Source organism: Coenobita brevimanus, chromosome 97 (genome assembly GCF_032717465.1).
Source record: "Coenobita brevimanus isolate Jiangsu-jjx chromosome 97, ASM3271746v2, whole genome shotgun sequence".
Lineage (NCBI taxonomy): Eukaryota > Metazoa > Arthropoda > Malacostraca > Decapoda > Coenobitidae > Coenobita > Coenobita brevimanus.
Genome location: NC_137050.1, coordinates 28,123,587 through 28,139,019, shown reverse-complemented (window position 1 = coordinate 28,139,019; position 15,433 = coordinate 28,123,587). Strand labels below are relative to the sequence as shown.

Sequence of the window (15,433 nt, the reverse complement as noted above, 5' to 3'; positions counted from 1 at the left end):
CTGTCCCGCACAAATCATATTTAATATTGCCCCCTGAAAATCTCTTCCTATCATTTAGTGGTAAATTATTTGTTCTTCTTTTATATAATATTATGGATGCTACGGTATTATCATATATTTTTTCTTTTTATATTTGGTTTATAATTTCTATAAATTTCCAGACTCTTTTTTTCATTTCTTTCTTTCTTCCATTGAGCTGAGTCCCAGTTCTGTACTTTTTCTTTGATGTCTTTAATACTAATATTTTTTACTGATTTATTTTCTAATCCTATTTCTCTAATGTATGCTTTTACTGTACATATCCACTGGTGTTTTCTACTTTCCATCTTGTCTTGCATTATTCTTTTAATTGTCATTTTTACCTTCTTCTAATCCATATTTTAAGTACTTAATATATCCTTCCATTATTCTGCTCTGCATACATGATGCCCCTATTTTTCCTCTCAGTGTTGGTCTAAGCTTATCTTGGTGCCCCTGTAATGTATCAGTAGACGCTGTTTTCTATTCTTTGTAGTTCCTCTATTTCGTTTTTTGTAAATACTATATTTGCCCCGTACAGTATAGTTGAGAGTACCACACTTTTCCAGTAGGTTTTGCCTATTAGTACCTTATTGACACTTTGGGCTATAATGTGTGTGTGATGTTTGCCATCTTTTTAGCTTTTTCAATAATCTGTCTCTTGTGCACTCTAAAGCATCTTCTCTGGTTGTGTATTGTAATTCCTAAATATTTGATTTCATTTGTTACCTCTATCTTTCTTATTTTTTCTGGTTTGTTTTTCATGTTAAAGATCAGGATTTTCTATCTATCTATCTATAGCCCGACGCCCTAATCCCGCAAAGGGTGGCTGCAGACAAAATGCCTCCAAGTCACTCTGTCACCCACCATTTGACTCCCCTCCCCCCAGCTCACCCCCCCCTCCCTCATATACCTCTCAACTCCATCCCTCCACCTCATCCTCGGTCTACCCCTCCCTCTCCCTCCCTCCACCTCACCTACATACACCCTCTTAGTCAGTCTTTCATTCTCCATCCTCTCCACATGTCCAAACCACCTCAGTGTATTTCTCCTAATCTTTTCAACCACATCCACATCTACCCCACAACGTTCCTTCACTTCTTCATTCGTCAACCTGTCCCTCCACGTCACTCCACATGCTCCTCTCAAGTAACTCATTTCCACTGCTCTCACTCTTGACTTGTTCCCCTCTTGCAAGGTCCACGCCTCGCTTCCATACGTCAGGGTAGGGATCACAATACCATCATGCAGTGACTTCTTAACTTCCATACTCACCTCCCTATTTCTCATCACTGCTTTCAGTGTGCCAACAACCTTCCTTCCCTGCTGTACCCTTTCACGTACTTCATCCCCCAAAGTTCTATCCTTACTCATCACACTACCCAAGTACTTGAATGCACTCACATTCTCCATATCCTCACCATCCAACCTCACTGCACACTCTGTGACTTCATTCCTCTCAAACACCATAACTTTACTTTTGTTTACATTAACTTTCAGCTTCCTCCTCCTACACACTGTCCCAAATTCATTCACCAAACCTTGCAACTCCCATTCATCTTCACTCAACAATACTGTATCATCAGCAAACAGCAACACCGGAAGCTTCCAAATCTCACCCTCATTCATTAGGGCCACCCCCACATCTTCTGCCCTACCTTGTACCTCCTTTACAACCCCATCCATATATATATTAAACAGCCATGGAGACATTACACACCTCTGTTTCAGTCCCACATTGAGATCAAAGAACTCACTCAGCTCACCATCCACTCGCACCGTAGCCCTAGCTCTCTCGTACATATTCTTCACAGCACTCAACAATTTCCCCTCCACTCCATATATTCTTAATACCTTCCACATACCTTTCCTATCTATTCTGTCATAAGCTTTCTCCAAGTCCATGAAGGCAGCGTACACTTTCCTTCCCTTTTCTAGACACTTCTCCACTAAACATCTTAGAACAAATATCTGATCTACACACCCTTTTCCCTCCCTTTACTTTTTGTTTTATTTATATTAAGGCCACATGCTTCTCCTACTGTAATCAAACTGTCTACTATTTTTCCTGCCTCTTCTATTGTGTGAGCTAGTAGCAGCCCGTCATCTGCAAAGAATAGTGCTGCCATTTTAAATATTTCATCCTTATACCCTGTGCCTTCTTTTTCCAACCTGTTTATTATATAGTACGTGATCATTTTAAATATTGTGGTTGAGCTTGTGCATCCTTGCCTTATGCCACTATTAATCTTTATTTCTGTTTTATTTTCTTCGCCATATTCTGTTGTTGTTCTGTCCCCCATATAAGTGTCTGCTATTACCTCTATTATATCTTCATGTACTTTGTATTCTTTTAGTATTTCAATCATTTTCTTCCTTTTTATTGAGTCATAAGCTTTTGCAAAGTCTACTGATATTACTATTAGACTCTTTTTTTCTGGTCATAAATTTTGTCTATACAATATTTTAAAATGAAAAGGTTATTTTCAGGTCTTCCTCCTTCAGTAAATCCATTTTGTGTTTCCTTTATTTTGTTATTATTCCTTAGATGTTCTTCTATTGTATCTTTTATGACAGTTGACATGAATAATTTATACGAGATGTTAGTTAATGCTGTTGGTCTTAATTCATTTGCTTTTGGTTTGTTTACTTTTGGTACCATCATAGTTCTAGATTATTTCCATTCTTTTGGTACCTTTCCTTTATCTAGTATTTCATTAAAACACACTGTTATTGTGTCCATTATCTTGTCACTTTTTATTAGGATTTTATATAATTCTGGTTTTAGCATGTCTGGTCCTGGCGCTTTCTTATTTTTTAGTTTCTTTATATTTTCTCTCAGTTGTATTGTTACTACTGGTTTTTCCATGTATGTTGTATTCTTCTTTATTGGTAATGCTATATCCATATGTTCCCCTAATTGTTGCGTGATTGTTATTATTCGTTCAGCTGTATTTTCATAATTTTGTCTTTTTATCTCGATTTTTTTCGGTGTTGTTTCTGCTGGCTATCTATTTGTACTCTTTTTTTTTTCTTCTTCTCATTCCACACCATATCTATTCCATTTGGTTGTCTGTTGTATATTTTTGACCAATATCACTCTATTTCTGTTTTGATATTTTCTTTTTCTAACTCTTCTCCATTATCATTATATATCTTTAATTCCCTTTCTTCTTTTCCTTTTTTCTTTCTTAATTTATTTATATTTTCCCACAAATTTTTGTTTCTATTTTCTTGTGTTATTTTTGTTATTTTTACTTCATGAATGGTTATGGCCTTTTTTATTTCTAGCTGGACCTTTTTCATTTGTTCATTATATAAAACTTTATTCCTCTCTTTTTCTTCTTGTGTTTTAGCATTCCTTGTAAGTCGATTATAGTACTTTTGCTTTTTTATTCCCTCTTTAATACTTTTATTCATCCAAGGTGCTTCTTTTATTTGTCCACTCTTATCTATCTTCCTCCTATATTTTGCGGTAAGGTTTTTGTCAGCACTGTCTTTGATTATTTTATTCAACTTTTCCATATTACTTATGACCTCTGTTTGTATTCTCTGTTCTATTTCCTTCATATACTCCGTAACTTTTCCTCCCTCTGTTTTGTAATAGGTAATATCTTCCCACCCTTTTTTCTTATGATTTTTATTCAATCTCCCCCTAATCTTAAGTTTTCTTTGTATTAAATTATGGTCTGATAGATCAAATATTTCTTTTTTCTCACCTATAATCATTTCCTGGTATACTGTACATCATAGACTTTAGCTGTTACTAGTGCAAAGTCAATTACACTTTGTTGTTTGTTCTTGCTCCACATCACTTCCCCTATACAGTCCAGATCATCATTTAACATTATCAAGTTGTACTTCTCCATCCATGCCAGTATTCTTTGTCCATTTTTATTTATACTTTGTTTGCCTTTGAATCCCACTTGTCCATTATAATCTCCTAATAGAATTATTGCTTTGTCTTCTGATTTATTTAAGTGTGTTTCAGTTTCTTGCTGTAAAGCTTTATTTTTGTTATCATCACTGACCGTGAAGTATACTGTTATTATATGTATCTCTTTCCCCTACATTTCTCCTTTCACATATTAATAATCTTTATTAATACCTTCTACCATTTCCAGTGTAATCTTTTTATTTTCTTTATGTAGTAATATTATATCTCCTCCTTTCTTCTCTTCTTTTTCTCTCATGTTTTCATATACTTTCATATCGTCTGTGGAAATGTTTCTTACTTTTAACTGTGTTTCTGAATTAGTGCAACAGCCATGCAACATACATGTGGATCTTCATCAGCAACAGCCTACAGCAGGATATTTTCAGGGTGAAAGAGGTACATGTTGTTGCTGAGTAGTGGGTGAACAGTGACCTAATTTGGTGGCAGTTCTTGCAATAGCTCTGCCACATAGAAGAAATTCTTGGCGCCATCCTGGCATGAACTGTTCACTCTCACTTTGAACCAAGCTGGCGTGTAAAAGTTGAGGATGAATGAAACAAGTCGTTTCAGTACTGGAGATGGCTATTCTGATGACATGTAGAGCTGCAGTGTACGGTTGATTGGCTTTAGTTAGTCATCTGGCGTGGTTCAGAGGCCCTGGCTGTGCAAATGGTTTCAAAACTATGCTTTCGGCTCCTCCAACTTGCACTGCCAGACATGTGCAGTGCAAGTATTGCAGATCTTTGCAGGGATCCTTCTCAGTTTCATGTGGCAGAGTGCAAATTATTCCACACACCCATTCATAGTCTAAAATTGTCAGATCCTTTGGACTGAACTCAAGGGATCTGCCCACTTCCCCTCTGGAGCCAGTTGGACCTGTCATTGCACTGTCAGTGGCTTCAAAATACCGTCTGAAAACTACATCAGTGAGATGTAACAAACAGGCATGCTGTTGTGATGGTCTCTCCAGGTGGGTTTCCAGTACATGAATCACCCCATTCTTTTTGCCAGTGTTTATGTTCGTGCCATTGCAAGCAATAGCTTGCAGTGATTCTTCTGAATCGGTCTCATGGACAATCGGCATGAGCTCCTTGGCAGTATCCAATGCTTTTCCACTTTCTGGGGAGACATGATCTACCGGTATGTAAGCAGCATCAGGGAAGCCAGTTACTGAGTAGTGGTCTTTCTTGATGATGACCTTCTCACCATGAGGGGTTTTACTCACAGTCTTGTCAATTTTTCCATCAAAACCCAGACAAACTACCTTTGTCATGGCACTATGATGCTGTTGAACGGCAATATCCCTCCAGTATCTTCTTTGATGCCGAAGTTTGCTAGGATCAAGTTTGTTTTCCTCAGCAAGAATACCTATGTCGTTCAGTGCAGCAGTCACTATGGAGCATATATCTGTGATGCTCATTTGGCATCAGTCTGATACACAACATAGTTCAGGATATGCCAATCTATTCTGACCCTGCTTGCCTCTCTCTACTTCTTCAGTACCATCATCATATTGATCATTTGATACATCACAAGTAGTATCATCAGTGTCATCCCTATATGCTGTTCCAGCATCATCTTCATCGTGAATGGCTTCCTGAGCTGACTTTTCAACTTTTCATGAAGCTTTCTTTTCATTTGTCTGTTTGTGGCGAGTTTATTTTTTGCTGTTTCTTGCTTGTCTGCTTTACCAATGCACATTTTCATACAACTGTTTTGGTCCACCCAAACGGGCCACTCTTCAGGATTATCTTGAAAGCCGTGGCACAACGACACTCAGACCTCTCTTGAGCATCAGCATTTCTGCAGTGTTTACAGCAGCAGATGTCAAATATTACATTGAAGCTGGCCAGCTTCTCCAAGTAGATACTTGAAGTCCTCTTGTTTGCAGAGTATTTTCTTATCTCGTGAGCTTTTGTTATCAAGTGTTTGACACAGATGACAGTGTTCTTGTAGTCATTTATAGGAATAGATGCCCTCTCATATATTTCTACTACCGTATGTTCAGCAATAGTTTCAGTGTGGGCTTGCATGCTTGATAATGGATCTGTCATTTTATGTTCCAAGTATTCTCTAATGACACCTTTGCATGTAGGTAGTGGATTCACTGGAAGACTATGAGGTAAACCAAGTACAGAATCTCTGACCTTTTCTCTCATGCTGCAGGTAGCCATCATTCCAACACAGGGTATAAATGAACGCAAAAAGATAAAACTAACTTCTGACAAGCACAGCTCGTTTGTGTAATCTGTAACAAAGCCGTCAAAATCAGTATCATCACTGTCAAAGCTGCCAAAGTTCGTTTTATTGCTGAATTATTACTGCACTCATTTGGTGCAACCATATAATAGAATTGCTGGAGGAGCATTGGTCGATTTTCAGTAATACAGCTATATTATATGAATATGATGTTTTGGGCATCAAAATATCCATGTTTCGTTGAATTTAAATTTTTCGACCCACCCTAGTGACCAGCCTCACTTATCCCTGAGTGGCATTATGTGAACAATAAATCCCAACCACCCCTTGGATATAAACCTACACAGGCTCAATCCGATTGGAGCACCTTAATTACCCACTAAACCGCCAGGTGCCATAAACTGGTTCTGTGGTTACCACCCAGCAAAGTAAATGGTTTCCTGGTCATACAGGAAACCATTGGGCTTGTCACTCAGTGTAGAGTCATCCACAGGCAGAAGGAAGAGAAAAGAATGATGGAAAGAAAGACAGAAGAGGGATTGTAAAGTCATCTGTAGGCAGAAGGAAGAGGAAAGAATGAAGGAAAGAAAGACAGAAGAGGAAGGAAGGAAGATTGGAAAGGGCAGACACACAAAGCAGCACTGCATCGAGTGAGTGGATGTGGGAGCCCCCATCTACCACAGGGGAAAAAAAAAAAAAATGACAAAAAAATTATATTGGATCATGAGCAACTTTAAGTTAAGAATTGGTGTCAGCTTGAAATGAGGACTAATGTGAATTATTTTTAATGCAGGATGGCATCACACGGGAGCGAATTGTGGCGCTGTTTACATTTGTGGGTGATGTGGCAGTGTATCAGGTGCGGCGGCGGGGGGAGCAGTTCCTCCAGGTGCTTCTCAATTGGTCCCTTAAGTACCTGGTCGACCATGTGTGTCGCTGGGTACAGGATGCAGGAGGATGGGTATGTTCTTGATGTCCTTACAGTTATACTTTGTATTGGACATAACAAGGTCAAATGCATCACATATACAGGTATTAAACTAGTCTTGATATCCTCACAATTATGCTTTGTACTGGATGTTACTATACCAAACACATCTCATACCGATTTATGTTTTTATGGACACCAAAACATTATCATCTAGGTTGTGCCTCACTTCATCATTAGGTAGAAAAGGAGGTTTGAATGATGATAGTGATGATGATAATGGTGACAGTGATGAATATAGTTTTACAGGTATGCTATGTTCTCTAGTGTACTATTTACTCTACATTATAAGGCCAGACACATTGCATATCCATCCATCCATCATCCAAACCTATGTCGCCCCATAGAGGAGCATAGAAACCTGGGGCAAGGCAAGTTGGTCCTGACATTTAAGATGAGAGTGACCAGCCTCACTCATCCCTGAGTGGCATTATGTGACCAATAAACCCCAACCACCCCTTGGATATAAACCTACACAGGCTCAGTCCAATTGAAACACCTTAATTACCCACAATACAGTATTAAATTATATTATGGCAGTTATGTTGCTTGTGGTAGGTGGGGGCACTTACCATCCACTCACTCGATGTAGTGCTGCTATCGGGTGTCTGCCCTTTCCTCTCTTCCATCCTTCTTTCCTTCCATCCTCTTCTGTTCTTTCCTTCATTCTTTTCTTGTCCTTCTGCCTACGGGTAACTTTACACTCCCTCTTCTGTCTTTCTTTCCTTCATTCTTTCCTTTTCCTTCTGCCTGTGGGTGACTCTACACTGAGTGACAAGCCAAATGGTTTCCTGTACACCAGGAAACCATTTACTATGCTGGGTGGTAACCATATAGCCAAATTTTGGCACCTGGTGGTTTAGTGGGTAATTATTGCTCTCCAGTCGGATTGAGCCGGTCAAGGTTTATATCCAAGGGATGGTTGGGGTTGATTGCTCACCTAATGCCACTCAGGGATGAGTGAGGCTTGTCACTCTCATCTTAAATGTCAGGACCAACTTGCCTAGCCCCTGGCTCGTACTCTTCTCATGGGGCAATGTAGGATTGGATGAAGAAGGAATGAAAATGAATGTTATGTTGCTGTATAAATAGTTGATGGGTGGCTACTATCAACCCTGGAAGGTACTACCATGGGAACAAAGAGTGACTACAAGCTTGGTAACTTGGCATAAATGAGGTCTGTCCCAAAAGAAACCAAGCTTTTTAAATAGCGCACCAACTTGCTGGCTTAGTTTGATCGCAGTGGGAGCGCTGTGTAGCAATGACTTTTAGCTTTAGTCTAACACTAGCCACATCACTCCATGTCACTTAGCCATCAAGGTACTGTACATGTACTTGGGTGAACGTGCATTTAGTGCACTTGGCAAATTTTCTACCTCTTCCCTTCCCCAAACTACCATCACTTCATCATTTATAGTCTCTTGATAAGTAAAAAAATCCACTTATTGGCCACTTACAAATATATTCTTGTTCATGCACTATATCTTATGCCAGATGATGATTAGTGTTTTTTTATAGATGTGTTTGGTGTAGTGTTTTTTTATAGATGTGTTTCGTGAAGGAAGGTCTTTCAAGCAGGTCAGAATAAGCACTTTAGGAAAATTCTGGGAGGTGGTGCCACCCATTCACTAAATAACTGTGGGTCTGATGGGATACTTGACATTTCTGTTTGCACTACCCCTTTTACTCTCCACATTAAAATGTGTACATGGAAGGCTCACTGTCTGTAGTTTTGAGGCTTGCTGAAATGGTTTTGGAAAATGTGCAGCAAAACTGTGGTACATATCAATCTAGAATTTTATACACATACACTTCAGTACATTTTCTATAAGCCAGTACGACAAAAAATTAAATGTAGAAACTTTCTGGTGAGGTGAGGTAGTTAATTTTCCTAAGCTGCAGTTTATGGGTTAAGTGCCATAATACAATATATAAACTTGAGTATAAGAGAGAAGTGGAGGAACGATTGGGCAAATATGAATTGGAGCAGATGGGAGACGTGGAAGGTGTGAGTAGGATATTTACAGAAGAAATATGTGCAGCATGTGATGTGGTGTGTGGAAGGAAGAGAAGACGGAGGGGGGTGCAAGGAACAGCGTGGTGGACTGAAGAGGTGAGACAGGCTGTAGCACAAAAGAAGAAAAGCATACAATGAATGGATGAGAAATAGGGGTGTGGAAGAAGTTGAGAGGCGGAAGAGAGAGTTATATGTAGAAAGAAAGAGAGAGGTGAAAAGATTAGTAAGAGAGAGTAAGAAGAGAGTGGATGAGGAATTTGGAAGGAATTTGAGTGTAAAGTGGAGGGATTGTAAGAAAATGTTCTGGAAAGAGGTGAAGAGAGTAAGAGTGGAAGTGAAGTTAACAGGGGAGTGAAAGATAAAAATGGTAGATTACTAGTGGAGAAGGGAGAAAAAGTGAGCAGATGGAGAGAACACTTTAAGGAATTGTTGAACATAGAGGATGAAAGTAATGCGAGTATAAGTGGCTGGGGAATGGCTGGGAGGAGGGAGGTGAGAAGACAGGAAGAAATCAGTAGGATAGAAGTTGTGCAAGAAATGAAGAAAGTTAAATCGGGGAGAGAAGAGAGAGGTATATGTGAGCAGGAGAAGGGAGGTTAAGAGACTGGTGAAGGAGAGTAAAAAGAAAGTGGATGAGGAGTTTGGGAGGAATTTGAGTGTGAAATGGAGGGAGAGTAAGAAATTGTCTTGGAAGGAGGTAAAGAAAGTAAGGCAGTGTGAAAGGGGAAATAGTAGGGGAGTGAAAGATAGGAATAATAGATTATTGGTGGAGAAGAGAGAGAAACTGAGGAGGTGGAAGGAGCACTTTGAGGATTTGTTGAATGTGGAGAGTGAGAGCAGTGCGAGTATAAGTGGTTGGGGAATGGCTGGGAGAAGAAGAGATGAGAGGAGGGAGGAAGAGATCAGTAGGGTGGAAGTAGTGGAAGCGATGAAGAATATTAAGTTGGGAAAGGCCCCAGGAATTGATGGAGTGTGTGGTGAAATGCTTAGGTATGGGGGTGAGATTGTTGTGGAGTGGATATGGAAGTTGTGTAGATTGGCTTGGGAAGAGGGAAGGGTTCCAGAGGACTGGAAATCAGGTATAGTTGTTCCTTTATACAAAGGAAAAGGAGAGAGAGAAGTATGTGGTAACCATAGGGGTATTTGCCTACTTAGTGTGACTGGTAAAATATATGGTAGAATACTCATTGATAGGGTTAGGCATATGACAGAGGAGCTAGTTGGAGAAGAACAAGGGGGATTTAGGAAGGGAAAAGAGTGTGTAGATCAGATACTTGTTCTAAGATGTTTAGTGGAGAAGTATCTAGAGAAGGGAAGGAAAGTGTATGCTGCCTTCATGGAGTTGGAGAAAGCTTATGACAGAATAGATAGTCAAGGTATGCGGAAGGTATTAAGAATATATGGAGTGGAGGGGAAATTGTTGAGTGCTGTGAAGAGTATGTACGAGGGAGCTAGGGTTACGGTGCGAGTGGATGGTGAGCTGAGTGAGTTCTTTGATCTCAGTGTGGGACTGAAACAGGGTTGTGTGATGTCTCCATGGCTGTTTAATATATACATGGATGGGGTTGTTAAGGAGGTGCAGGGTAGGGCAGTGGATGTGGGGGTGGCTCTAATGAATGAGGGTGAGATTTGGAAGCTTCCGGTGTTGCTGTTTCCTGATGATACAGTACTGTTGAGTGAAGATGAATGGGAGTTGCAAGGTTTGGTGAGTGAATTTGAGACAGTGTGTAGGAGGAGGAATCTGAAAGTTAATGTAAACAAAAGTAAAATTATGGTGTTTGAGAGGAATGAAGTCACAGAGTGTGCAGTGAGGTTGGATGGTGAGGATATGGAGAATGTGAGTGCATTCAAGTACTTGGGTAGTGTGATGAGTAAGGATGGAACTTTGGGGGATGAAGTGCGTGAAAGGGTACAGCAGGGAAGGAAGGTTGTTGGTACACTGAAAGCAGTGATGAGAAATAGGGAGGTGAGTATGGAAATTAAGAAGTCACTGCATGATATTATTGTGATCCCTACCCTGATGTATGGAAGCGAGGCATGGACCTTGCAAGAGGGGAACAAGTCAAGAGTGAGAGCAGTGGAAATGAGTTACTTGAGAGGAGCATGTGGAGTGACGTGGAGGGACAGGTTGACGAATGAAGAAGTGAAGGAACGCTGTGGGGTGGATGTGGATGTGGTTGAGAAGATTAGGAGAAATACACTGAGGTGGTTTGGACATGTGAAGAGAATGGAGAATGAAAGACTGACTAAGAGGGTGTATGTAGGTGAGGTGGAGGGAGGGAGAGGGAGAGGTAGACTGAGGATGAGGTGGAGGGTTGGAGTTGAGAGGTATATGAGGGAGGGGGGGGTGAGTTGGGGGGAGGGTAGTCAAATGGTGGGTGACGGTGACTTGGAGGCGTTTTGTCTGCGGCCACCCTTTGCGGGATTAGGGTGTCGGGCTATAGATAGATAGATAGATAAATCGGGGAAAGCCCCAGGAATTGATGGAGTGTGTGGTGAAATGCTGAAGCATGGGGGAGAGATAGTAGTAGAATGGATGTGGAAGATGTGCAGATTGGCCTGGGAGGAAGGTAGAGTCCCGGAGGATTGGAAGTCAGGTATAATTATTCCCTTGTACAAAGGAAAAGGGAAAAAGAAGTGTGTGGTAATCATAGGGGTATTTGTCTTCTTACTATAATAGGAAAAGTGTATGGTAGGATACTTATTGACAGACTTAGAGAAAGAACAGAGAAATTAGATGGAGAAGAACAGGGAGGCTTTAGGAAGGGAAGAGGTTGTGTAGATCAGATATTCATTCTTAGATCCTTAGTGGAAAAGTTTCTAGAGAAGGGAAAGAAGTTGTATGCGGCTTTCATGGATTTGGAGAAAGCATATGACAGAGTGGATAGACAAGGATTGTGGAAAGTGTTAAGAATATATGGAGTAGAGGGGAAGTTGTTGAATGCTGTGAAGAGTATGTACGATGGTGCGAAGGCTGCAGTGCTTGTGGATGGTGAACTAAGTGAATTTTTCTCTTTGAAAGTTGGGTTGAAACAGGGATGTGTCATGTCTCCATGGTTGTTCAATCTGTACATGGATGGGGTAATAAGAGAGGTACAAGGTAGGGTAGTGGATGTTGAAGTGGCCCTGGTGAGAGAGGATAGTGTTTGGAAACTCCCTGTACTATTGTTTGCAGATGATACTGTGTTGTTGAGTGAAGACGAAGGGGAGCTGCAAGGCTTGGTGGATGAGTTTGGGAGAGTGTGTAAGAAACGGAATCTAAAGATGACTGTAGGGAAGAGTAAAGTGATGGTCTTTGAGAGAGGTGAAGTCAGTGAATGTACAGCGAGGTTGGATGGTGAGGAATTGGAAAATGTGAGTACGTTTAAGTACTTGGGTAGTGTGATGAGTAAGGATGGAGGTTTGGAGGGTGAAGTGCCTGAAAGGGTACATCAGGGAAGAAAGGTTGCTGGTTCTTTGAAAGCAGTGATAAGAAACAGGAAAGTGAGCATGGAAGTGAAAAAGTTACTACATGACAGTATTATGATACCAACTCTAACGTATCGAAGTGAAGCTTGGACATTGTTGGAAGGACACAAGTCAAGAGTGAGAGCAGTGGAAATGAGTTATTTAAGAGGAGCCTGTGGAGTCACATGGAGAGACAGGCTGACGAATGAGAATATAAAGGAGTGTTGTCGTGTGGATGTGGATGTGATAGGAAGCGTTAGGAGGAACACACTGAGGTGGTTTGGCCACGTGGAGAGGATGGAGGGTGAAAGACTGACGAAGAGAGTGTATGTGAGTGAGGTGGAGGGGGGAAGAGGGAGGGGGAGGCCGAGGATGAGATGGAGAGATGGGGTGGAGAGGTATACGAGAGAGGGGGGTGTGAGTTGGGAGCAGGGCAGTGAAATGGCAGGGGACAGGGCGACTTGGAGGCGATTTTTTTGTGGCCACCCCAAACGGGATTGAGGCGTCTGGCAATAGATAGATAGATAGATAGATAGTTTCCATATCCCATATCTCTAATATACCCAGTGTTTTTATTTATAGCCAGTATATAAATATTGTGAGTGGATGAATGTGAAGTGAATTGGAGTGCAGGGAAGTGAAGAGGAAGGAAAAGAAAGTGCAAAAAGTGGAAGAACCATCAGTAGCTTGTACAGTGAAATGACCCGAGTAATCATTCATTTATGAGTCATTATAGTTCTTGTCAGGTCAAACTGTCTGCATTTATTTTAAATTTTTTTTCTTATACTGTAAATGCATTTCACATGTAGTAACCCTGCCATTTGTGTGGGTTCTGTATGCATTGTACACCATTGGGCAGATAGATAAGCCGTACCCATAATCATTAGGCACAGTGCTGGAAAATTCCAGAAATCAGCCTCCAATACACTGGCAGTCCGGTGCTGACATTCAAAGTCCCGAGCATTGATGTACGTCATCACGACCAGTGATATTTACACTGATTCTGCTACCTTTATTTTTGAACCTGATGACTCCTTTCTCTCATGTTTATTATAGCTGTACTCGTTTTACTCTAAACGCCCAGGATTGCCCTCCCCCATCTTGAATGCAGCCTTATACCAATAGCTTAACCCCTTAACCGCGGGGATGTCGGGAGTGTGTCGTGCGCGTCCCGTGGGGATAATTGTGCTCCGACTGACTTTTTAAAAATATTTGCCAAAAATCAGTTATTATTCCTAGAATATTATAATTTTATAAGCTTATGGCACATACCTTCAGCTTTCTCCTGGGATGTTTGTTGAGCCTTCGTCGACTACCATAGGACTTGTGGAGACTTTTGAAGTTGGTTAATGAAGTCTCCACTTTACACTTCCCAATACCTCGTAATATGGTTACCACTGCCTGATATTATAACTATAAACACTATTCTGTGAATTCAAGTAGTTTGGAATCCATATTCCAAAAAAAAACCCACTGTGAAAGCAACATAAATTACGAGCGCATACGAGCTTTCCACCCATGCTCGTTCCCCGATGGTATTCTGAGGCGGAGCTGTCATTTATTATTCATAAACACACTCACACTTTATATTCCTAGTACTTTATTACACTTATTTATATATACAATATTTATCCATAAGTTTCTTTCAATACTATAGTGTTCCTCCTCGTAACATAGGGTTTGGGTGGAGTCACCCCCTCCCTACACTATTGCCATGTTTCCTAACCCTACGATGTATAACGCCTGTGGTTTGTGTAGTAGGAATGATACATAAACATAACTCATACTAATATAACTGTAATGAAAGTGCTGACATGTATCAAGGAAGAATAAAACTATTCTGCATACTATATTATACGATAATAGAGAAACGTGGCATAAAAATTTGGCAGTGTTGCTCTAAAAATATTCTAATTATTATTTACTTCCCCAACACTTCTAACATTGCTAATTAATTTAGCAAGTATAATTGCAAGAAAATTTGAAGGGATAAAAGTGGGAAGAGGCGATCCTTTCATAATTAAAATAAATATATCAAACAGCTCTGGGGTGGCAGCACTCACGCGACACGTGTTTGTGTGTACGCTGTGGGAGGTCACCAACCCCCTACAGGATTTAGGCCTATTGGGGAAACCTCTATAAAAAAAACGCGCCGTGACTTTTACCTCAAGGGTGGTGCGGAAATAAAGTCAAAATTATAATCCATACATAAAAATGGAAGTAAAAAACCATGGATGACACATAACAAAATCTAGCGAGAGAGAGAGAGAGAGAGAGAGAGAGAAATAATAATAATAATAATAATAATAATAAAACTTTATTTCCACTAAACAGTGGGTATTCTTATACATTATACAGTAGTACAGCATACAGTATGAAAGTTCTATACACAATATAATACAAGTTGATACATATGGTGGAGAATAGTGACAGAGAGGTAAATGGTTTAAAAGGTGTGGGGACACTTAGGTTAAAAATAGATCAATTAAGGGATTTAGGAACGAAGGCAGTGGGAAGGATTAAGACAGATGGGATTGTAAGATTAGGGAGTTTGAGCAATAGGGTAGAATGTATGCTCTCAATAAAAGTATAGCAATTATCAACGGCTAATTATTATACAGGTGTTGATGGTGGGGGTCTATATTTATAGGAGGTGTTGGTGGTGGAGGTATAGCGGGTGTTGTTGATGGGGGTGTTGTTGGGGGTAGGGGTATAGGGGGTGTTGGTGGCAGGGGTATAGGGGGTATTAGAAAAACGGAGATCACAAGAGGGAAACAGTGTCAAGGTCATCGCTGATGGAGAGGTCAGCTCGGAAACGTGGCAACAG

General features: G+C 40.4%; 1 protein-coding gene across 1 annotated transcript in view; it reads left to right on the top strand.

The window, feature by feature from the left end:
• The window catches only part of LOC145413635 (uncharacterized), a 44,699-nt gene that overhangs the window by 26,338 nt on the left and 2,928 nt on the right, over nt 1-15,433 (top strand). Inside the window, exon 5 of the mRNA XM_080283295.1 lies at nt 6,948-7,119. Coding sequence (XP_080139421.1) covers nt 6,948-7,119 — 172 coding nt within the window. The remainder of the gene's footprint in view (nt 1-6,947; nt 7,120-15,433) is intronic.